Consider the following 24,097-nt stretch of genomic DNA (forward strand, 5'->3'; position numbering starts at 1 on the left):
CTCACCTTAAAGGCGAGGTCTGTGTATACTAGTATTGCTAGTCTCAGGTGAGTGATGGTGAGCGGGAGTGATAGCTCACCTTAAAGGCGAGGTCTGTGTATACTAGTATTGCTAGAACACAATTGTTTTCTCGGAAAGGTGAACTCAATAATAACAAACACAAAACCAGATAAATGAAAAGTAATATGAAGTGTATTGAAAAGTCAGGGAATCTACACCAAGCTGGTCATCACAGTCAGCCCATAGTCGAGCACAGGTAATACGTTTTGTGCAGTATATACGTGTATGTCATAACAAACTAACTGAACAGTATACAATAAAAAGATATAGATACAGAGAAAGTAAACATCTAAGTGTATATTTAACAAATTCGAATAGACCTGTACAAAATAATCATTACACCGTTAAAAACCTAAATAACGTGAATAAAATAAATAATTTTATATACAAAAGACAAAATACTGACATTGATATTATTTACATAATTCAGGTAATTCCAGATATGGTCACCCAGCAACATATTGTATATCAAATTGTGCGAAGAAAAAGATACACCCCCCCCCCCCCCCACCAAAAACAACCAAAAACAAAAACAAAACAAAAACAAAACAAAAAACAAAACAAAAACACCCCCACCAAAAAAAAGCCGACAACAACCCCCCAACCCCCCCCCCCCCCCCCCCCCCCCAAAAAAAAAAAAAAAAAAAACAACGAACAAACAAACAAATGAATTGGGAAATAAACTCTAAATAAACCCAGCCCCACCACCAATTTCTTTTTAAAAATAAATAAAAATGAAAAAAAAAGCAAAGAAAAAAGAAAAACAAGAAGAAGAAAAAGAAGAAAAAAAAAAAAAAAAAAACCCTAACAAAAAAAAGAAGCAACTAAACAACTATTAGTATATTAAAGATCTAAATAACCTATTAACAAAAGAACGAAGTTTATGTACAAAAGACAAAATATTGATAATTATATTATTTACAACATTAAAGCAGTTCCAGATATGTTCAACTGGAGTGGGGTGGGGTGGGGTCGGGGTGGACCGGGGTGGGGCATAGTTTAACATATCCATATCCACTGAAGTTTCAGGCATGCCCACCTCGGGTCTACCTACTGCTAACTTCATCAGTGGCTAGATCAGAAACAAGAGTGCTATAGTCCGTCCCACAAGGAACGCCTTTTTTCATACTTTGAAATTTATTTATTTCTGAGCCGATTGATTTCCAAATTGCACACAAAAATAGTAATTTTTTTCCGAAACACTTTTACTTTTCTTCTTACGTCAAACCAAACAAATTATTTACAAAAAACAAACAAACCCAACAAAAAAAACCCCAAAAAACCCATTTCTATAGAATGATGGGGCGGACTATAGTCGCAGAGTGGAGATATGTATATCATGGAACTGTTTCGGGGCTCGAAACATGGGAAGTAAAATATGGCCTGCTGTTACTTTTTTAAATCAGCAGGCAAAAGAAATGTGGCCCGCTAAACAATATGGCCTGCTTAAAATATGACAGCAAGGTGTGAGGGTTGGGTTTGAGCATTATGGAATTAAAATATTAGAACAAAAAGCACCAGCTAAATAGCAGATGAGATAATATTGCATATAGCTGTCTCTTAAAAGATGACGAGCGAATTTTTCTTAGTTTCAGCAAATAAATTTTATATTTTATATGTCAGGTATAAAAAAAATAATAAAAAAATGGACTGCTTTTTGTTCTTCGCAGGCCGTTATCAGCCCAGTATCAGTAATGGTAACATTTATTTTTATGTTATTTTCTTTTATGGTAGTACTAAACCAAGTAACATCCGGCTGGGTCAAAGTTCGATGTGCACCTAACTTTTGATAAAGCAGTTAATACTACGAGTCCTGCCATTGGTGATACATATGACAGTGTTTGTTGTGATAAAGTGTTGGTTCATCTGGCCAGTAAATTCCTGTAATTTAATTTGAACTAGTGTCAATGTACCAACTACCAGTGCGAGGTCTTACTAAACATAGCATGACAAGTTTTATGCGGATCTATGACAATCATAGATGCTACCCGTTATTTCTGAAATTAGCAACTTAAAGGGACATTCCTGAGTTTGCTGCAATTTTTAAGATGTTATCGATTAACAGAGACTGTTTGACGACTGTAATTACATATCAAATATATTTTTCTGCATAAAATATTAGTGGCTGTATATTAAACGTGTTTCTGATCTTTCTAATATTTGTACTAGGTTAAATTTCATTTTATTTCCTAAAAACTACTTTTTACGTACGCACGAACTTATTTGAAGACAAAATCCAGTTTTGGCTTCTTACAAATATTAAGACGACCAGAAACACATTGAATATACAGACACTGATATTCTAAACAAGAAAATATATTTAATATGTAAGTTTAATCGTAGAAATATTTTATTGCCACACTGTACTACAAATTTCGTGAATATAACCCCTGTATTAATGCTGTTTTCGGGTGTGCTCGTAAGTACCTTTTCGGCAACTTTCGGGTTGAAAATAGCGTCCGAAATAATACGGAGCTCTATTTCCGACTTGCAAATTCGGAAGCAAAAGAGCTAACCGAAAGACTTTCACCTTTTGAGTTTATAAAAAAATAGCGAGGTAATATTTGTCAGAAGTCCGTTTTGATGATACAAAATAAAACATTAACCCTAATTGGTCTGTCAAATGGGAACATGACGTAATTGATAATTCACAAAATCACTTCAAACATTCAAGTCAATAAAATAGCAAAATATTATAAACGTTAATTGTAGGTGTAGCAGAATTATTTTAAACAGTTTTCATTATTATTATTATTTAAAAATACTTTGAATTATTGTTAGTGAAAATAGTTGCTGACTATTTTGAGGGGACCGGAACTTATTGTCTTGCAAGTACATCCGAACTCTGAAATATCATTTTCCGAACACACCCGAACGCGTCATATATATCATACCATTACGGTTCTAAGATCTCGCGATGCTCTGATCGTAGACGATTTTAAACATACTGTCCTAAATGTTTCTTAATTTCTTCGCCAAAATTACGTATTAAATAAAAAAAATTGTTTATAAAAAAAATAGTGTCTGTATATGTAATGTTTCGTTCTAATGTTTATAACAGAACAAACGTCATTTTAAACAAGTTAGGCACGTTACAGGTTGCGTTATTTTTCAAATTAGATAGTCCCGAGTCAAAGTTCGTGGTTCACCTAAAATATTTACGGAGTGAAAGCAGCTGCGGCTCTGATTGGAGGTAATATGTGACATTGATTATTTATGCTATTATTGATTGCCATTAAAATACGTTTAAGTAGTAGTTGACATCCGATAACCACTGATCAATAACTCAATGGGCTCTTGCGGGTGTCGTTAAATAAAACAAACTTTCAACATTTTTAAGTAGTATACACTTGTTATGCAGAATCACTACAAGTTGAAACCAGTGCAAAATAACTCAAAAAATCGAAGTGCGATTTTAAACCAAAATGGGCGTTTGTAATAAACAGCATTATTGTCTAAATTCCAATATAATAATCTGGGCAAATGTAGTAGGCTTTGGTAAAGTTTTAAGCAAGTCTAGAATTTTAATGTATTTTATATAGCATTTATTTTATCTGTATTTTAGGCAAGTCTAACACACATTACAATAAACATCTCCAGCTAAATTAAAAGAGCATGTTCAGTTTGGTATTATTATTGGTAACAACCGACCCTTACCTTCCCCCCTCCAGCTAAATATGGCACTGCCATCAAACAACACCAAAGACCAATACTAAATCGTACCACTATTGTCCATCTTACACTCCCGTTCGAACACAACCTTAAACAATCTTTACTTCTTTTGAAGTCAAATCAAATCTTTATAGAAGAAAAAGCATTTTAGTTATAGTCCATCCACGACCGCTGAACGGGCGGTCTGTTGCTGGCGGGGGCCCCTCCTCTCTCGGTCATCCCTCCTCTGGACCAGCCTCGATCTCCTCGCGACCAGCCTCGACCTTCCCTCGAGTAGCCTCGGTCTGAGTCCGCCCGGTACCTGGGCTCGAACACTTCCGGTATGAGCAAGGCGCCTGCTATCAGAGTGAGGATCATTCCCAGGATGCACAGCCCCAGAGAGAAGGACACGACGAACGGAGAAGGGATGTAGGCGAGCCAAATGATCATCCCGATCATTGTGAAGAGTCCTGAAATGAAAACAGATCATATCATGTTATCCATATGGTTCAAAGATGAATGACATAGAGTCTTTATTTATGTCTTAGCTGACTTGATTGTCTATCCCGGACATATTCTGAAGTGTAATCGCGTAACCAACCAATGGTGTAATTTTAGGAAGCAGCGTCATAGCATGACATAAAAAAAAAAAACAGAGAAAGAGAGGGACGGACAGTCAGTCATATGGTAAGGTAGATTATGGGTTTGTTATGGTAGGAATAGTAACAGCAGTAGCAGCAGTAATTGTAACAGTAGTAGTAGTAGTAGTAGTAGTAGTAGTAGTAGTAGTAGTAGTAGTAGTAGTAGTAGTAGTAGTAATAGTGGTGGTGGTGGTGGCAATGGTGGTAACGGGGGTAATTATGGGTCTTTTTTGTTGGTAGTGATGGTTTTGGTGACGGTGATGGCATTGGTGGTTGTGGTAGTGATAGTGGTACTGGTACTGGTTTTGGTTGTGGCAATAATGGTTTTGTTTGTGATAGCACTGGTTTTGGCTGTGGTGATGGTTTTGATAGTGACAGCACTGGTTTTTAGGTGTGGTGATGGCTTTGGTTGTAGTGGTACTGGTTTTGGTTGTGGCGGTACTGGGTTTGGTTGTGGATGTACTGGTTTTGGTTGTGGTAATGATAGTAACTGTTATTGGAGTAGTGGTGATGGTTTTGGTTAAGGCGGTACTGGTTTTGATTGTGTTATTGGTTGTGGTGGTACTTGGTTTGGTGGTGGTACTGGTTATGGTGGTGATATTGCTTTTGGTGATGGTGGTGGTATTGGATTTGGTGGTGGTTCTGGTTTTGGTTGTGGTGATACTGGTTGTGGTGGTGGTATTAGTTTTGGTTTTGGTGTTGGTGTAATAACCTTACAGCTCCTCAACAGCGAAACCAACATAATACCAGCCTACAGATTTTCGAAGCCATCTTACACAATATTGTAAACCTGTCGTAAACTACTACGTTTTACAATATCGCACTACTAAGATAGCTTCGAAAGTATGGGCCCTGGCCTTTTAAAGACACTGGCATACTGAGTGAGGCCGTGTTTGCTGTCTTACCCATGGCGAAGCAGAGCCACATGCAGACCATGGCGAGTCCCTGGATCCTGGCGGAGTTGAAGAAGACGTAGACGAAGAGGAGGACGGTGGCCATGATCACCAGCAGGAAGGAGATCGTCATCATGGCGCGGGTCGCGTTGAACAGCTCTGAAAACACACACAGATAGGTATGAAACACGCAGGTATAGGTGTAAAACACACAGATATAGGTGTACAACACACATATATAGGTGTTAAACACAGATATAGGTGTAAAACACAGATATAGGTGTACAACACAGATATAGGTGTATAACACACATGTATAGGTATTATAACACACAGATATAGGTGTTAAACACACAGATATAGGTGTAAAACACAGATATAGGAGTACAACATACAGATATAGGTGTACAACACAGATATAGGTGTAAAACAGATATAGGTGTTAAACACACATATATAGGTGTACAACACACATATATAGGTGTAAAACACAGATATAGTGTACAACACACAGATATAGGTGTACAATACACAAATATAGGTGTAAAACACAAATATAGGTGTACAATACACAGATATAGGTGTACAATACACATATATAGGTGTAAAACACAAATATAGGTATAAAACACATATATAGGTGTACAACACAGATATAGGTGTACAACACAGATATAGGTGTAAAACACACAGATATAGGTGTAAAACACAGATATAGATGTTAAACACAGATATAGGTGTACAGCACACATATATAGATATACAACACACAGATATAGGTGTACAACACAGATATAGGTGTAAAACACACATATATAGGTGTAAAATACACATATAGGTGTACAACGCAGATATTGGCGTAAAACACACAGATATAGATGTTAAACACAGATATAGATGTTAAACACAGATATAGGTGTACAACACACATATATAGGTGTACAACACAGATATAGGTGTAAAACAGATATAGGTGTAAAACACACATATATAGGTGTAAAACACAGATATAGTGTACAACACACAGATATAGGTGTACAATACACAAATATAGGTGTAAAACACAAATATAGGTGTACAATACACAGATATAGGTGTACAATACACATATATAGGTGTAAAACACAAATATAGGTATAAAACACATATATAGGTGTACAACACAGATATAGGTGTACAACACAGATATAGGTGTAAAACACACAGATATAGGTGTAAAACACAGATATAGATGTTAAACACAGATATAGGTGTACAGCACACATATATAGATATACAACACACAGATATAGGTGTACAACACAGATATAGGTGTAAAACACACATATATAGGTGTAAAATACACATATAGGTGTACAACGCAGATATTGGCGTAAAACACACAGATATAGATGTTAAACACAGATATAGATGTTAAACACAGATATAGGTGTACAACACACATATATAGGTGTACAACACACATATATATGTGTACAACACAGATATAGGTGTAAAACACACAGCTATAGGTGTAAAACACACAGATATTGCTCAGATGTTGTACTTGGTATACTAGTCGTTGAAACCGATTCAGACAATAATTGAAAGTGCAACTGCAGTTTTCTACAAAAACGAGAACCAGCGATTTTATTAGTAAAATTTCTTATCTTTTTTTGAAAAGTCATAAGGTGTAATGTTAACATTATCATTAACAGGGCACAGGTTTAATAATTATGATGATAGGCCCAGATAATCACGACGATAGTTGCGTTGTAATTTCTCCCACTTCGAACTTACGACGAGCATGCTCAGACTAAGACTATCAACTGCCACGACAATGTTGGCTACTTTCTGCCAGTCTGGCCGCTCTTACAACTTGAGTTTCGTCGTATACGACTACTACGACCGTTTTGGGGAAATTACAACGAAACCGTACAGTTGGCCAACTTCGTCGTGACAGGTCATAGTCTAGTTTAACAAATAACCGGTCGTAGGAGTTGTAGACGACGAGAATCGAGTTGTAAGAGCGCTTAGGTCGTAGGAGTTGTAGACGACGAGAATCGAGTTGTAAGAGCGCTTAGGCTAGCAATTGAACAGTCGTACAAGTCGAGAGATCGGCGAGTTGGCTAGCTCCGTCGTGACAGTTGGTAGTTTGAGCGTATCATAAGTTTGATAGTTGTGACACGTTTAGAGTATGATATATGGTTTGTTTACTGATACTGATATTGGGAACGTTCTTTGAATCTGTATTTTATTATGGCAATAAACTCTATTGGGTATTCCATCATCATGTCAATGGTTTGTTGACACGTCCTTTTAAACCTCTTCTTAGAACACAGGCGGATCCAGAGGGTTTGGGGTGGGGAGGGACCCGTCCACTCTGAAAATGTTTAACTGCCTCTTTTAAATGTTTTGCGGCAGTATAATTTGTAGATATTCTAAATATTAGTTGCGAATGTCAAACTTTTATTGGCGTGCCATTTTTACAAGTTGGTTCATGTGGCCCTTTAACTTGGTTCCCCCAAACAGTTCATGGATCCGCCCCTTCAAGTATTCTATTTGAACTGTGAACATATTTCCATCTGTGCCCGTCTGCGCGAGTGCGTTTATAATATATGTATTTTTATGTGCGTGTGTACATGAGTGTATTTTTGCGTTTACACGTGTATTTATTTGATTTGTGTTTATGTGTGTGTGCGCGTGCATATGTGTGTGGTTTTGTATAACGGGTGTACGTACATGGATGTTTCAGGGTTGTGTGTGTGTGTGCGCGCGCGCGCGTGTGTGTGAATGTGTGTGTGTGTGTGTGTGTGTGTGTGTGTATATGTGTGTGTGTGTGTGTGTGTGTGTGTGTCAATGTGTGTATGGATGTGTGAATGTGTGTGTGGATGTGTGAATGTGTGTGTGTGTATATGCGTGTGTGGATGTGTGAATGTATGTTTGGATGGATGTGTGTGTGTGTGTGTGTGTGTGTGTGTGTGTGTGTGTGTATGTGTGTGTGTGTGTGTCTGTGTGTGTGTGTGTGTGTGTGTGTGTGTGTGTGTGTGTGTGTGTGTATGTGTATATGTGTGTGTGTATGTGTGTCTGTGTGTGTGTGCGTGTGTGTGTGTGTGTGTGTGTGTGTATGTGTGTGGATCCAGTGGAATCTGTTGATGTTCAGGTAATTGAATTTCAAAGTTCACAACTCTGCACTCGTGGAATATTTATACCTAAGCAAGTATGTTTACCATCAACTCTTACTGACCTACCATACTTATAAGTTTTTATTTTATTGTGTCATTGTGACCTCAACATACACGACCTTTATAATATTGACTCCCTGGACATCATACAAATGGAAGTTATTTCCTTGGACCCCTCATATATATCATGTTGTTTCATTTTCATTCATGTCAACTTATTTTCGTGCTTATATCCAATTAAGGTTCTAGCACGCTGTCCTGGGCACACACCTCAGCAATCTGGGCTGTCTGTTCAGGACAATGGGTTAGTTGGTTAGTGGTTAGTTAGAGAGAAGAGGGTGTAGTAGTCTTACACCTACCCATTGATTTGTTAAAACTCGCTCTGGGTGGGAGCCCGTACCGGGGTGTGACCCATGTGGCTTAACCACGACACCACCGAGGCCGGTTATGTTGTTGGTAGTGTTTGCGCTTATATTTATTGATGTACATTACTATAATACCTCAGTACGTTGAGAACATTATACAGTTAGTCACGAAGTCGGTAGGCATTTAAACACTTTCTCTAATCCATTCATTATTAATAAGCATTTTATACGTCGAGCGTCTCTACACACAAACTCGTGTGTCTGTTTTGAATGAATATGTAAATAGGTTGGTAGCACACTATTAACACGTACACGGAGCATTATACATTGGACTGGCAGCAAAACTGGGTCCAGCATATATCGCCCGACAATATAAAACATTGTACTGCGTTCTGTACACGTCGACCCGTAAGCTGTTTAGCTACATTTTGTATGCGATTTATAATGGATTTGAGTGAGTGAAGACTTTCCCATGCTCCTATACCACTAAGGCTTCGAGCATGTCCACCCCGGGTTCGGTCTCTGGAGGCCAGGGGCCCAATCCGGGACAGAAATTACTTAGGACAATTTTGAAATTAAACCAATGGGGAATACGGATATTATATAATTAGTTTTTATTTGCGCAATTCCAAAAATAATAATTAATATAAAATATATAATCCATTTAATTTAAAACTTTGTCGCAAATTTAGAACGAGCATTTCAAAAATACAAATAGTACAGAAACTCTTTATTTTAGCCCTATTATTATTTAGTAGGAGGTTGATTAAAGGAGGTTAAGCAGCCGCCACAGGGTCCCATTTCCCTCTATCTCAATAAAGTTAAAAACACGTATAAAATAAATTAAAACAAATTAAAAGAGCACGCTTGTAAACCTATCAATTTTAAAACATAAACACCCAATAAAAATTAAAAGCAGTTCATACAATATATTTGGTCGGCGAGGAGGGGGCTGTTACTGCCAGATAGCAACCCCATCATCAACCCGAAGTAAAAAAAACTACAAAAAAATTCATTCAAACACCCACACCACAATATAAATTAATTTAAAAATTAAAATACAATATACTATTTATATACAATATAATTAAAATAATTTTAAAACCGGTACATTACATTAAAATTAAAAATCCAGCAAGCCAGGCGCGACATTGCAGACGGAAGGGGCGAAAGACCGGACAGTAGGGGCGCAGGTAACATCCTTCCAACCCCAGAAGGGGTGAGGAGCAAACAATAATGAATGCTATTACCCAGCCCACCAACAGTGATTATTTATTGTGGGTCCCATAAAAGGAACGGGCCTGCCACATTTGCACCAATCTAACAATGCCTAGGCTATGGCAGGAACCGCCCCCAGGAGAACCCTATAATATTATATATTTAGTTTAGATTGATATACAAAAGCGACCAACAACCTGTCTATTGTATGTTTATATTCTTTAGGTGGATTTAATAAATTATAAGCATTAAACTCTAATTTAATTTTAATAAAATAATTAACCAGTTTCAGTCTAATTTTGTCATGTTTAGTACATTTTATCAAAAAATGATTAACATCTTCGATTGTATGACATACTAAACAGTTGGGTGACTTAACTTTTTTAATTTTAAATCTAACATCATTTAAAGCCGAAGAGACACCCATTCTAAGTCTTGCAATAATTCTAGTTACCTTAACATTAAAAGAAACTGGCCCAGGAGTGGTCGCTTTTGGTTTAATGTAGGCATGCCACACCCTGGCTCTGTGGTTCCATTCGGTTTGCCACAGAGCCACCAGGTGTGGCTCAGCTATGGAATTTATTTCGTTAACATTATGTTCTACTGGAACGCCGACTGTCGGTTCCAGCAAACTCTTTTTAGCGTTGGCATCGGCTGCTTCATTACCAGATATTCCAATATGAGCCGGAACCCATTCCATAACGACTTGGATACCCAGAGCAGCAATATTAAAATATATTTTATAAATTTTATTTATAATTTCCGATCTGATACTATGGGCTCCATTGATTGCTTGCAGGGCACTAAGACTGTCAGAGAAGATGACATATCTATTGGGGCTATTATTAACATGATATCTTTCAATCCATTTCAGGGAATACAGTATGGCCATTAATTCTGATGTATAAACTGAAATGTTATCCGATAGTCTAGCCCTAATGGCTATCGGTTTCCTTAAATATTTAAAATTATTAATAACAAAGGCCATTCCTGTTTTACCAGTGGTTGGGTCTTTCGACCCGTCTGTATAGACCTGAGTCACATCCGGGTAGATTTCTCCAACCACTGCTTGAAATATAATATTTTTAAAATTAGGATTATTAGTTTTAATAATTTCTTCCCTGATATGGTAATGCACTTTTGGGACATTGGTCACCCACGGCATATCCACCGATGTCTCTATTCTGCTTAGCGGAAGGCCAACAATCCCAAAGTCATTTGCAAACTTATTTAAATATGAAACAAAAGATATATGTCCCTATCTCTGTTTATATTTACTTTAACAGGTTTAAGGTTGTTAACTGGAGAATCAGGCACAAGGCTACGGATTTTATTAATATATTTCAACCCCTGCCTGATCCTCCTAAGGGCCAATGGCATTACCCCCAGCTCTACCAAGACACTATCATACGGTGTGCAGATAGTTCCCCCAACTATTACCTTGAGAGCCCTACCATACACACTATCCAGTTTTCTCAGCTGAGTGTGGGAAGCACATCCAAAGGCCTGGGCTCCATACTGCAATCTGGACACTATAAATGCTTCAAAGATCATGAGCAGCGTTTTTCTATCAGCACCCCAGGGTGTGCCTGATAATGCCCTAAGTAAATTTATATATATAGTGCAGTTACCAGTCACCTCCGTTATGTGTTCTCCAAAACTTAGATTATGGTCAAAGATTACTCCGAGGAATTTGACCGATTGCACCTGGTTAATAGTAACCTCATTTATTTTAAGTTTTAGATCACAAACGGATTTAAATTGTCTTTTTTTATAAAAAATTATACTTTTAGTTTTAGATTTAGAAATGGTAACACCCCAAGCTCTAGACCATAGTGCTAGATTGTTAACATCCAACTGGAGATCCTCTAAAAGGTGGTCATAGTTTTTTCCTACTCTCCAGAAGGCCGTATCGTCTGCAAACAGACCGATACTAAGTTTAGTATTATTACTTTTATTTCTAGTGATGAGTGCCTCTGCCAAATCATTGATAAATATTGCAAATAAGGTGGGCGCTATCACTAAGCCTTGTGGGATACCATTTTCCAAAGTTAGAATGGGGGGAAAACAACTATTAACATTAACAGCGAATGTTCTATCTTCCAAGAATTTTAAAATAAAAGTGAACATCGCTCCTTTAATCCCCATTCGATAAGCTTTTATTAACAAACCACGTAACAAACAAATACTGCCCATGTCGTACGCCTTTTCTATATCCACAAACACTCCTCCCACCTTGTGTCCATTCCGTAAGGCATCTTTTGCCTCGGTTTGAAGACGAACAAGGTGATCTATGGTGGAGTGATGCTTTCTAAAACTACTTTGGAAAATAGACAACGAAATGAATTTGAAAAGGAATAATGACGAATCTAGAAAGTGGCTTAATGCTTCCCCTATAAGTCTAGGTTTTTTTCTTTGAAAATTACAAGACACACCCCCCCCCCCCACCCCCCCCCCCCCACCCCCCAAAAAAAGAAGAAGCAAAACCAACAAAAAACAACCCAACAAACAAACAATATAAAAACATATTTTTATCGTTGTTTTTGTTGTTGCTGCTGCTGCTGTTGTTGATGTTGTTGCTGTTTTTGTTGTTGTTGTTCATAAGCCCTACATTATTCAGAACATTGTGACACTGTTTATGGCAGAACAAATCCCAAACGCCCCACTAAAGTAAACAAAAAACAACAACCCCAAAACATTTGAGTCCTTAAAGTGACAGACCCTAGTTTTTAAACACTAAGACGTATTTTTCACTATTAAAGTGACAGACCCTAGTTTTTAAACACTACGACGTATTTTTCACTATTAAAGTGACAGACCCTAGTTTTTAAACACTACGACGTATTTTTCACTATTAAAGTGACAGACCCTAGTTTTTAAACACCAAGACGTATTTTTCACTATTAAAGTGACAGACCCTAGTTTTTAAACACTACGACGTATTTTTCACTATTAAAGTGACAGACCCTAGTTTTTAAACACTACGACGTATTTTTCACTATTAAAGTGACAGACCCTAGTTTTTAAACACTAGGATGTATTTTTTACTATTAAAGTGACAGACCCTAGTTTTTAAACACTACGACGTATTTTTCACTATTAAAGTGACAGACCCTAGTTTTTAAACACTAGGATGTATTTTTTACTATTAAAGTGACAGACCCTAGTTTTTAAACACTACGACGTATTTTTCACTATTAAAGTGACAGACCCTAGTTTTTAAACACTACGATGTATTTTTTACTATTAAAGCCGTTTTTCGATACTTGAAATAAGATTGCCAAGATTTTATTGTTTACATTCCCGTACATCCGAAGTCGTTCTGGTCAACCTGGTGTTTTGAATAACAACGGAATGCATTTTTTTATATGTTTAGAAACGCACGTACCCCTAAGCAGTATCGGTTATACAGACGAACTACAGTTTATCCCTAAGGATATTTCCCTGTTTCAACGTCATAAACTCTTGCTTCACTTTATTGTAACTTTATCCAGATATATGTTACAGGTTTGTGGATTAACCAATCTTATTGTCCGTTTTCATAGGCTGAAACACGGGTGGATTGCCAATATCTTTGTTGCTGTTGTTTTATTTGTTGTTTTGGTGGGGTTTTTTTTAACTATACAGAATTATCCAGATGTGTTACAGGTTTGTAAATTAACCAAACTTAGTGTACATATCCACGGGCTAAAACAAGGGTGGATTACCAATATATTTGTTGTTGTTTTGTTTGTTGGGGTTTGTTTTTGTTTTTTTACTCTACAGAATTATCCAGATATGTTACAGGTTTGTGGATTAACCAATCTTAATATCCATTTCCACTGGCTAAAACAAGGATGGATTACCAATATCTTTGTTTTTCTTTGTTTTCCTTCTTTTTTCTTTAGTATACAGAAGGGCACAAACCACATAGAAGACCACATAACCCGGCCTGTGATTGTATATATAGCAGTCGTGGGAATACGAATACCAACCGATAAGTTCAATAAGGGCGGGTGGGTGGCGGGAGTGGGTGGGAATGGAGTTGTCCATCTTACAAAACAAATAGACATGGTTGTTGTTGCTTTTGGGGTTGGTTTTTTGTTTTTCAGTTTGGTTGTTTTTTACTATCAGAAAATTTCATTTCATAACGTTCACTGGAAGATTAAAATTTCATAGCGTTTTGAGCAACAACTTACCATTTACATAAATGGTGGTCACAGCCAGTTCCTGGCACGTGCCGCTCGCGCATGACGTCATACGCCAGAGTCCGACCGTCACTTTGAGGACCCCGGATGCTGTTTCGTAGATCATGAAATTCGGCGTCGCCCAGCCGGCGATGTGCAGACACATTCCAATGATTAAGACAATCAGGGCCATTTTAGCCCAACCTGATGCATCACCGCAACCCATTTTGGCGTTCAAAAATATTCACGGAATCACACGAAAATATATGAACGGTCCACAGTGGTTACGTAATCCAGAGAAAACCAACACGCAAGGATATTTGTTTAAAGTATTTTTATAAATGTAAAACGCACAAAAAGGAATTGGTTTATGAATCCGGAGAAAATTATCACTGATGATAATATATTTGGTAACTCCTATTCCCTTTATTCAAATAATGCGTAATATGCTCCACACAAACTTTCACATAAAACAACTGTTAACACAATCCTTTTGGTATGTACTGATGATATAAAAACTTATAACTTATAAAATCTTTGTTTTATGCTGTAAAGTTGTAAAACTAACAGCAACAAAAGAACTTCAGAACTTTATAACAAAATATTTTAGAAAATAGTTACGTCAATTCACAGTAAAGTAAAATCGACGCCATGTTATGCGAAATATCCCACTGTCTAAGAAGACTATGTATACCTGTGCCAAGTTGAACCAATACAAATAAACCTGTCACACCCCTGAATACGTCATACGTGTACACATTCTGACTCTCTCACACAACAAAGTCAGCTTTCTTTCTCTCATAGTGGCTACCCATAAGCAGACAATTATAGATCTTTTTATTGCGCCCGACAGTGACAAAACCGGGTTTATTTTCCTTTTGTGACTCGGAACAAACGAAGTATCACGAAGTGCTTTCCACACAACGAGTGTTTGCATATTTCAACATGGATACCGTTATCGTCTACCATAACATGCGTCTGCGACGACTCGGGTCGGACCGGTTTGATATGACATGATATACAATAAAATCAATTAAAAACACCACTTATGGCTGCCCCCTATAGCGAGCCTTTTCTAAATGTGAGTCCAGTGTTTGCGTTTAATTTCAAAAGGGTGGATTTTTAATGTTTGGAAAATAGCCAGGGAAGAGGAATAAACAGTACGTTGACGGTAATTTTGATCTTAGTATAGTGAACCCACATTAATTGAAAAACAGTTTACGTTAGGCTTGATCTTAGTACAGTGAGACTCAGATTAAATAGAAAACTGTACACTGACGTTAAATCATGATCGTTAAATTACGATCTTAGGACAGTGAGACCAGCATTAAATAGAAAACTGTACACTGACGTTAATTACGATCTTAGTAGAGTGAAATCTACATTAAATAGGAAACTGTACACTGACGTTAAATTATGATCTTAGTACAGTGAGACCAGCATTAAATAGAAAACTGTACACTGACGTTAATTACGATCTTAGTACAGTGAGACCAGCATTAAAACGAAAACTGTACACCGAGGTTAATTACGATCTTAGTACAGTGAAACCTACATTAAATAGAAAACTGTACACTGACGTTAAATTACGATCTTAGTACAGTGAAACCTACATTAAAAAAAAAACCCTGTACACTGACGTTAAATTACGATCTTAGTACAGTGAAACCTACATTAAATAGAAAACTGAACACTGACGTTAAATTATGATCTTAGGACAGTGGAATCTACATTAAATAGAAAATTGTACACTGACGTTAAATTATGATCTTAGGTCAGTGAGACCCGCATTAAATAGAAAACAGAACGTTGACGTTAGTTTGGACCTTTACAGAAAGACCCGCATTAAATGGAAAACAGCACGTTGACGTTAGTTTGGACCTTTACAGAAAGACCCGCATTAAATAGAAAACAGAATTTATAAAAGGTTGATTTCTTAAGGCAATTACCTGCTTAATATAAGGAGGATATTTCCTGGGGGGGTTTTGTCAGTGGACCCATTGGGTTATTTCTCGTACCAACCAATGCATCACGAGTGGTATATTAAATGTTGTGGTATGTGTTATCCTGTCTGTGGGATGGTGTATATAAAAGACCCCTTGCTACTAATAGAACACATTTAGCGGGTTTCCTCTCTAAGACTATATATAAGAATTTCAAATGTTTGACATTAATAAATCAATGTGTTCTAGTGGTGCCGGTAAACAAAATAAAGTTTAAGTGTTTGTTGTCGGAGGTGAAGTGGTTAAGCCATCGGACTTAAAAGTAGTAGATACTGAGTTCGCATAACGGTACCGGCTTCCAAGTTGAGCGATTTTTAACGACTCAGTACGGCCACTCCAGCCACTTATCTCTCAGTAACGACGAAAGTTAAAGTTTGTTTTATTTAAAGGGAGGGTAAACTCAAACAAGAGCCTTATGTGTTGGAAAGATGCATACCCGGACCACCAACACATACTGACACTTTAACAAATGAAAAACGCGTAATTTTAGAATTAATAAAAAACACACGATTTTTCCTTCTAACTGGGGGCAGCCATTTTGTTTCGTTTTTGTGACGTCCGGTGGTATAGCTTGGGGCGAAGTGACGTCAGCTCCATCCAACCCCTCTTAAACACAGTGTAAATTTACGACAAGGCGCTTCGCTTTCATCAACCTGACTTGTAAAACAACATAACTGGCTTGATAGTATAATAAACTATTTAACTAAATATATTTCAATTTGCATCAATAGAACGAAATGGAGTTATAGTATTTTTCTCTTTAAAAAAAAAAAAAAAAAAAAATGCTTATTATTAGGCCTATTGGTAGGGTACGTTCGAGCAAAAACGACAATACCCGAGTGATAATTTTCTTTTCTTTGGTCAGTAATTGGTCAGTTTTGTGATCTTAGATGGGAAAGTCTACTTAATCAAGGGTTTTACAGAATTACTTACAGTAATAAAGTGACAATGTCCATTACGATTTGAGAGGGCGTCCGCGCGGCTAACAGACAATACCTTATGATTTTAATAACAGAGGCACGTCTTTTTAGTGTGGCCAGACACAGTGTTACTCTACAACTGATACTATTTTTGTATTATATACATTATTAGAATTACTAAAAGGAACAAAGAAAAATATGTACTGTGCTTTTATTGACTTTGAAAAAGCATTTGACTCTGTATGGCGTATTGGTTTATGGCAAAAATTATTAAGTTGTGATATTAATGGAAAATGTTTCAGAATAATATTTAATATGTATGACGGTATCAAATCTAGAATTGTACACAATGGCTGTAAATCTGAATATTGTCTATGTAATATTGGTGTACGACAAAGAGAAAATGTGTCACCTTTTTTATTTCCATTATATTTAAATGATTTAGAAACATTTTTAGCTACAAAAAATAGCAAAGGTATCGAATTAGTAACAAACCCACTTGAGAAAGATCTTAATGTATATATTAAGTTATTGGTGTTACTATATGCTGATGACACTGTACTACTAGCTGAAACAGCAGATGACCTACAACATCAACTAGATTGTTTTCAACTATACTGTGAAACATGGAAACTTAAAGTTAATGCAGCCAAGACTAAAATTTTGATTTTTTCAAGAAGTAACTCAAAAACAAAAAAGAATAAATTTACATATAATAATAAAAAAACTTAGAAATCTTAACTGAAGTTAAATACCTTGGGCTTGTGTTGAGTAAATCTGGGTCAATTCACAAATGCTAAGAAAAATCTAATCAATCGAGCCTCAAAGTCTATGTTTGCTGTATTACAAAAATGCAGACAGTTCAATTTGTCAATCGATTGTCAATTATACCTGTTCGACAGGATTGTAAAACCTATATTATTATATGGATGTGAAATATGGGGCTTCAGTAATTTAGATATCATTGAACGATTACATCTCAAGTTCTGCAAATATATATTATGTGTTAATAAGTCGACACCAAGCTTTATGATTTATGGTGAATTAGGTAGATACCCACTGTCTATTAGTGTTAAAGTTAGAATGATTACATACTGGGCAAATGTTGTTAACAGTAGAAAATCTAAATTGTCTGGTATATTATACATGTTGGCATCATATAACCATAACGTTAATGCTATACCATGTACTTGGTTATCCTTTATAAAACATATATTAGATGAATGTGGTTTATGTAATATATATTCATGTACACAGGTGGAAGTTTTGTGGTTAAAACATGCAGTTAAACGAATACTATGTGACCAGTACTTACAAAAATGGAATAGTGATAAATTTGACTCATCGAAAGGTATTAACTACAGAATGTTCAAGCATGAATTTAAATTAGAAAATTATTTGTTGAAACTCTCAACAAAAAATGCTAGAATTCTTTGTAAATTTAGAACTGGAAATGCCAGACTTCCTATTGAAACCGGTAGATGGTTTAATATTGAGAGAGAAAACAGAATAGGTCACTTGTGCAACACTGATGTTGGTGATGAGTTTCACTATATTTTTAAATGTACGTCTTTATCTACTGATCGAAATGTGTATATACCTAGTTACTATACCAATAGAGCAAGTGCAATTACCTTTTACCAGTTATTTTTTACAACAAAAAAATTACTTTTGTGTAAACTATGTAAATATTTGCAAATTGTCATTGAGAGGATCAGTCTTCCGGATAATATTACTTAAATATTATGTCCATTACCACTACAGAAAACACTTTGTAACTTATTTTGTTTATATTTTCTCCATACTGCACTCGGTGCAGTTTATGAGAATAAAAGTCTTGTCTTGTCTTGTCTAAATATATACTGCCAATCAGGAACCACAGGTACAGGCCACGGAAAGAAAATACCAATTAACCAAGAACACATTCCGATTATTATTTCAGTACGTGGGTTAATTTATGTACAAAACAAGTATATATTATTTTCAATACAAAATAAGCCACCATTGTCAAAGTGTTGAAATAACTGTATTATGTTGCCGGCTTACTGGGATGGATATTATTACAGAACATTGCGATGCATCTGTAAAAAATCAGGTATGTTTTGTTTCTTCACTTCGAAGACTAATTCCTGACGTGACACGTTAGGCATTACGTAACCACCAGCTCGCCAGAGGGCGTATTCACTGGGATGGTACAAAATGGCTGCGCCCGTTATATATAATAGCCGTCACATTTAAGCGTTTTATTAATTAACTATATATTATACTTGTTGATATTAAACAATAATGTGCGTTATATATCGTTGATTATGCATACCAGGCCAAATGCCTTAATTGTCCTCTCCTTTAACGATACCACTAGAACTCATTAATTTATTAATCATAGGTTACTGAATGGCAAATATTTAGTAATTTTGAGGTATAGGCCTAGTCCTAGAAAGGAAACCCGCTACATTTTTCAGTTACTAACAAGGGATCTTTTATATGTACCATCCCACAGACAGGATAGGCCTTTGATATACCAGTCGTGGTGCACTGGCTGGAAAGAGAAATAGCCTAATGGGCCACCGACGGGAATCGATCCTAGACCGACCGTGCATCAAGCGAGCGCTTTACCACTGCTTTCAATAGAAAACACCACGCCCTCACTAACGACGAATAACAAACGTGACAAATCCATTTCTTTTCAATTTATTTTCGTGATTATATTTAATTAAGGTTCAAGTACGCTGTCCTGGCCACACACCTCAACTACCTAGGCTATCTGTCCAGAACAAAAGGTTAGTGGTTAGTTGTTAGTGAGAAAGAAGTCAGTGACGTGGCCTTACACTTATTCATTAAACAATAAACACAGGCAGGGCGGAGCAGGGTGGGCTGGAGGGGTGGGGGTTCTAGCACACGCACAAACACACACACACACAGACACATATATACCCCCACACACGCACACAAACACACACACACTCCACCCCACACACACGCACGCAATTACGCACACACACGTACACGCACACACGCACACACACACACACATATACGCAAACACACTCTCACCAATAATTCTGAATCAGAAATATTATTGGTAGTAAATCTTAAAGCAGAGATCAATTTTATTTGTAGAATGCAGGAAATTGCATTTCAGGACATCTAGTTTTCAAAATTTAAGGAAAGCATACCCCCGAACTCCCTAGAAGATTTGCTTTGCATCCTCGAGTTTAGTCTGTGATGATATACATGTATACATAATTTAGTAAAAACAGTTAAATTGAGAAAGTTAGTTTGCATCTGAGCAGATCACACATCTTACTGGGTTACCAATTTAGTTAATCTGTTCCTTCAGATATTTTCAAAGGTCTTAATTTCTTTGATCTTGACTGTACAGGTGTTTAAGTCTATTTGCGCTGATTAATGCGCAATCTTAATATTTGAGAAGCCAAGGTCCTGAACAGTTAGACCGGCCTCGTTGGTATCGTGGTTAAGCCATTGGACATAGGCTGGTGGGTACAGGGTTCGCAGCCCGGTGTACCGACTCCCAGCCAGAGCGAGTTTTAACGGTTCAGTGGGTAGGTGTATTGGATTCTATCTAAATCTAAGGGGTGCTGGAACGACGGCTGGACGGATGGGGCGGGGGGGGGGGGGGGATGGGGTATTCCACCGAAAATATAGGGTTAGGGCGCTTAAGCGTAGGCGGTTTCGGCCGTAGGGTAAGATTAGGTTCAGTCTGGGGGCCTGCCCCCTCCCCCCCCCCCCTCTCTCGCTTCCCGCCCCTCCTTCGGTCACGCCGAAGTTACCGATATCACCGGTAACCCTCTGCCATTTTTGTTTGTGAACCCACTAAATACAAAACCTCCTGTGGCCTTGGCCTAACCTCCAATTAGAGTCCTTTCCCCCTCCATTCAGGGATTAAGTCATATTTTAATTTAATTTTTTGGTTTTTGGATTGCCCGTTCAAAAATTGGTGTCTAAAATTGCGGCTGTTTTATATTATATTTTATATTAGATCATTTTCGTTTAGAACTACACCAACAAAAGTTATTATATTAAAATCCCTTGTTTATATTTTTCGAGTAAACATTCAAAACTGCCCCTATAATTTCTGCCCCGGAGCAGACCTCTGGCTATCCAGAGCTCGGCCCCTGGACAGACATGCTTGAAGCTCTAGTGGCACATGAGCATGTAAATACTATACCCGAACCCGAACCCGGGTACGTGTAAGACCACTACACCCTCTTTTCTCTCACTAATCACTAACAATTAACTCACTGTCCTGGACAGACAGCCCAGATAGCTGAGGTGTGTGTGCCTAAGACAGCGTGCTTGAACCTTAAATGTATATAAGCATGAAAATAAGTTGAAATGAAATGAAACGAACAGTCCCCCGCCCCAGAATTGGTCACTGGCGAAATCAGAGGCTAAGTCCGAGGTGGGCGTGCCTGAACCTTCATTGGATATGGGCGCGTTAATAGAGTTCCCTACCTTGAAATGAACAGTTAATCCATTGCATTCCCAGTCTGGAGCTCCACGCGGTAAGACGTGTTTGTTTCGCTTGTGCACACTGCACGTGCTTTCGTGTGCTCGACTTTGGGGTCCTTCATTTCGTTGTTTTTGTCAGCGAAATGAAGTTTACTACTGGGATGTATGCGGCCATTGAAACTGATTGAACGCTGGAACGCTTCTCGTTTCGGCAGTCTGCACCACCAGGATGGATTCTTTTTTAGCGAGATTCCTTGCCTCCACGTCATTTCTCCGTCTGACTGTCGACTTGGTTTTTTCGTGACTCGTATGACGGCCATTCTACAGAACGCCACGGTTGTTCGCGTTTAGTCTCTACATGTCCGAGCCTGTCCTAGCAGCACTGGAAGATTGACCGCCCCACTCTAAGAAGAAATAGGAAGCGGGGTCGGCCCCTACTACTCTTTTTCTAGACTTTACTTTGCTTTATAGTGATACCATCTCGTATCCTCCGGAGTCGGGCCTGTCCGCACCACTACACCAACCCATGACGACTGGACTATACCCTAGTCTGATACTCTCTCTCAAGATCTGTATTTCAGCACAGCACTAAACCTTCAACGTCTATCGACTGTCAATATAGGGGTTTCTTGACGGAATGCAACCCATCTCGTCCCTTTAAGCTGTGCACCCAAACGGCCTTAACGAGGCCACTCGCGTGGACATATCGATAGGACTTTAAACTTTTAGATCTGCGTTCCAAATTTTATGTCGAAATTACTTCTTTTAAAAAAAAAATATTATTAAATAGTCCGATCCTCTCTTCTTTCTCTTCTTTAGTTTTGGACTGTCCTTCTAAAATGCTCCAAATTATGTAAATATTTGGCCGAGCAGTCAATTCTTTTTATTTTTGGCTTGTAACCTTTTTATTTATTTAATTTATTCTATTAACTTTTTTACTAATTGCTATTTTCAAAATTCTGTCCATTTTCACACACCCCCCCCCTCCCCCCCCTCCCCCCCCCCCCCCCCCCCTATCCCCATCAGTCAGGCCACCGATCTTATCGGAGGTCGGACTCGGGATGGGCGTGTTCGAAACCCTAGTGGTATATGGGCACGTTAAACTAGTTATCATCAGCAAAGAGTTTGTCTACATGGATTGATCCATTATAATAATAGGTAAGTCATAAGCTATTCCTACTCAACTGTCTAAATGTGACGCCACACGATACGAGTGCCTCGTGCGGTGACAGGTGATTGCATAGCAGCCGGTGATATCGTAATGAAGGTTTCTCACAGTCTGCTTTTCTCGTACGAGGCACTAATACAATAATACATGCCAAAATTGGTTTGTGGGTAAACTATCAAGCTTACAAATCATACTAAAATAGGTTGAAATTGGATTTTTTTAAAAAGAGGACAATTCGGCATTACAAAACAACACTCTACAATGTACTCGTATCATTCGTCTTCATCGTAGGCGCGGGATTTAACTCAGTCGGCTGAGTGCTCGCTTGAGGTGCTTGCGTCGCAGGATCGAACCATCTCTATGGATCCATTCAACTGATTGTTGTTGGGGTTTTTTTGTTATTACTATTCCTATTTTTATTGACATTATATTCACACACAAATGTAAACAGTGAATATGACAAAAGGATATTTAACTACATGAAAAACAAAGTAGTTAAGGAGATATTTAACTAAAAATCAAATATATGTGACTGATAATCAGACATACATGTATGAAAAATTCAAAAGGAGACTGAGGACATACTAAGTATCAAAAAGAAGAGAAGAAATACAATCTAAATTTTAAATAAATTATGACAAATTGACCAAAATGTGGCGAATTTACAATAATTGCACTGTATTAAGTGTTTTGTAACAAGTACAATGACATTAAATGGATCATTATGTTTGGTTTTAAAGCCAAAAATTACATTTTCTTTATTAAATTTAAAGTTGCTGCCCGTTTTTATATGAATCCAGTTCTGAATAACTGATTGTTTTTGATTCTGGTCAAAGGCCGCGGTATATACATTCCTGTGTGTGGGAAAATACATATAAAATATCCCTTGCTGCATTTGGAAAAATTAAGCGAGTTTCCTCTGATAACTACGTGTCAGAATAACCAAATGTTTGACACCCAATAGCCAATGATTAATTAGTCACTGTGCTCTAGTGGTGTCGTTAAACGATGTCTGTCAAATGGAATATGATTATCGCACCACAGGCGAGAACGATATCGACTGAACCACACCCGTACTATGTTAAAACATTAGTAGAATACAAAGGTTAATTGTTATTTAAAGTACACACACAACTACACTTTTAATAAACTTACGATCTCACCCCAATTGCTATAACATTTTTCCACAATGCAAAAGTAAAACACACTTGTAGTTTTAATAAACTCGTGTGTTATTAGTACTATCTTATTTTGTCAACTGTTTTGATTTCACAATCAAAATCTGTCGTAATTGCATTAATAAAAATATACATTGTATCGAACACTGAATGACGAAGTATTACATTTTTACTTGACTTAGATTAGAAACAGCATT

General features: G+C 37.4%; 1 protein-coding gene across 1 annotated transcript; it reads right to left on the reverse strand.

Moving 5' to 3' along the window:
• Positions 1–2,138: 2,138 nt before the first annotated feature.
• Positions 2,139–14,758, reverse strand: LOC121387182. Its single transcript, XM_041518211.1, has 3 exons — positions 14,171–14,758; positions 5,258–5,404; positions 2,139–4,181 (listed from the first exon to the last, which is right to left on the reverse strand). Exons 1-3 carry the CDS (start codon positions 14,382–14,384, stop codon positions 3,880–3,882), a joined length of 663 nt encoding a protein of 220 aa, XP_041374145.1. The 5' UTR covers positions 14,385–14,758; the 3' UTR covers positions 2,139–3,879.
• Between the last annotated feature and the right edge of the window lie 9,339 nt (positions 14,759–24,097).

Source organism: Gigantopelta aegis, chromosome 2 (assembly GCF_016097555.1).
Source record: "Gigantopelta aegis isolate Gae_Host chromosome 2, Gae_host_genome, whole genome shotgun sequence".
NCBI lineage: Eukaryota > Metazoa > Mollusca > Gastropoda > Neomphalida > Peltospiridae > Gigantopelta > Gigantopelta aegis.

Bases quoted from the DNA above. Each gene is read 5' to 3' on its own strand.
- LOC121387182 (XM_041518211.1), bottom strand. From the start codon at position 14,384: ATGGGTTGCGGTGATGCATCAGGTTGGGCTAAAATGGCCCTGATTGTC. The intron at 5,405-14,170 runs GTAAGTTGTTGC...GTGTGTTTTCAG, and splicing joins GACCACCATTTATGTAAATG to AGCTGTTCAACGCGACCCGC. The intron at 4,182-5,257 runs GTAAGACAGCAA...TTTTCATTTCAG, and splicing joins GTGGCTCTGCTTCGCCATGG to GACTCTTCACAATGATCGGG.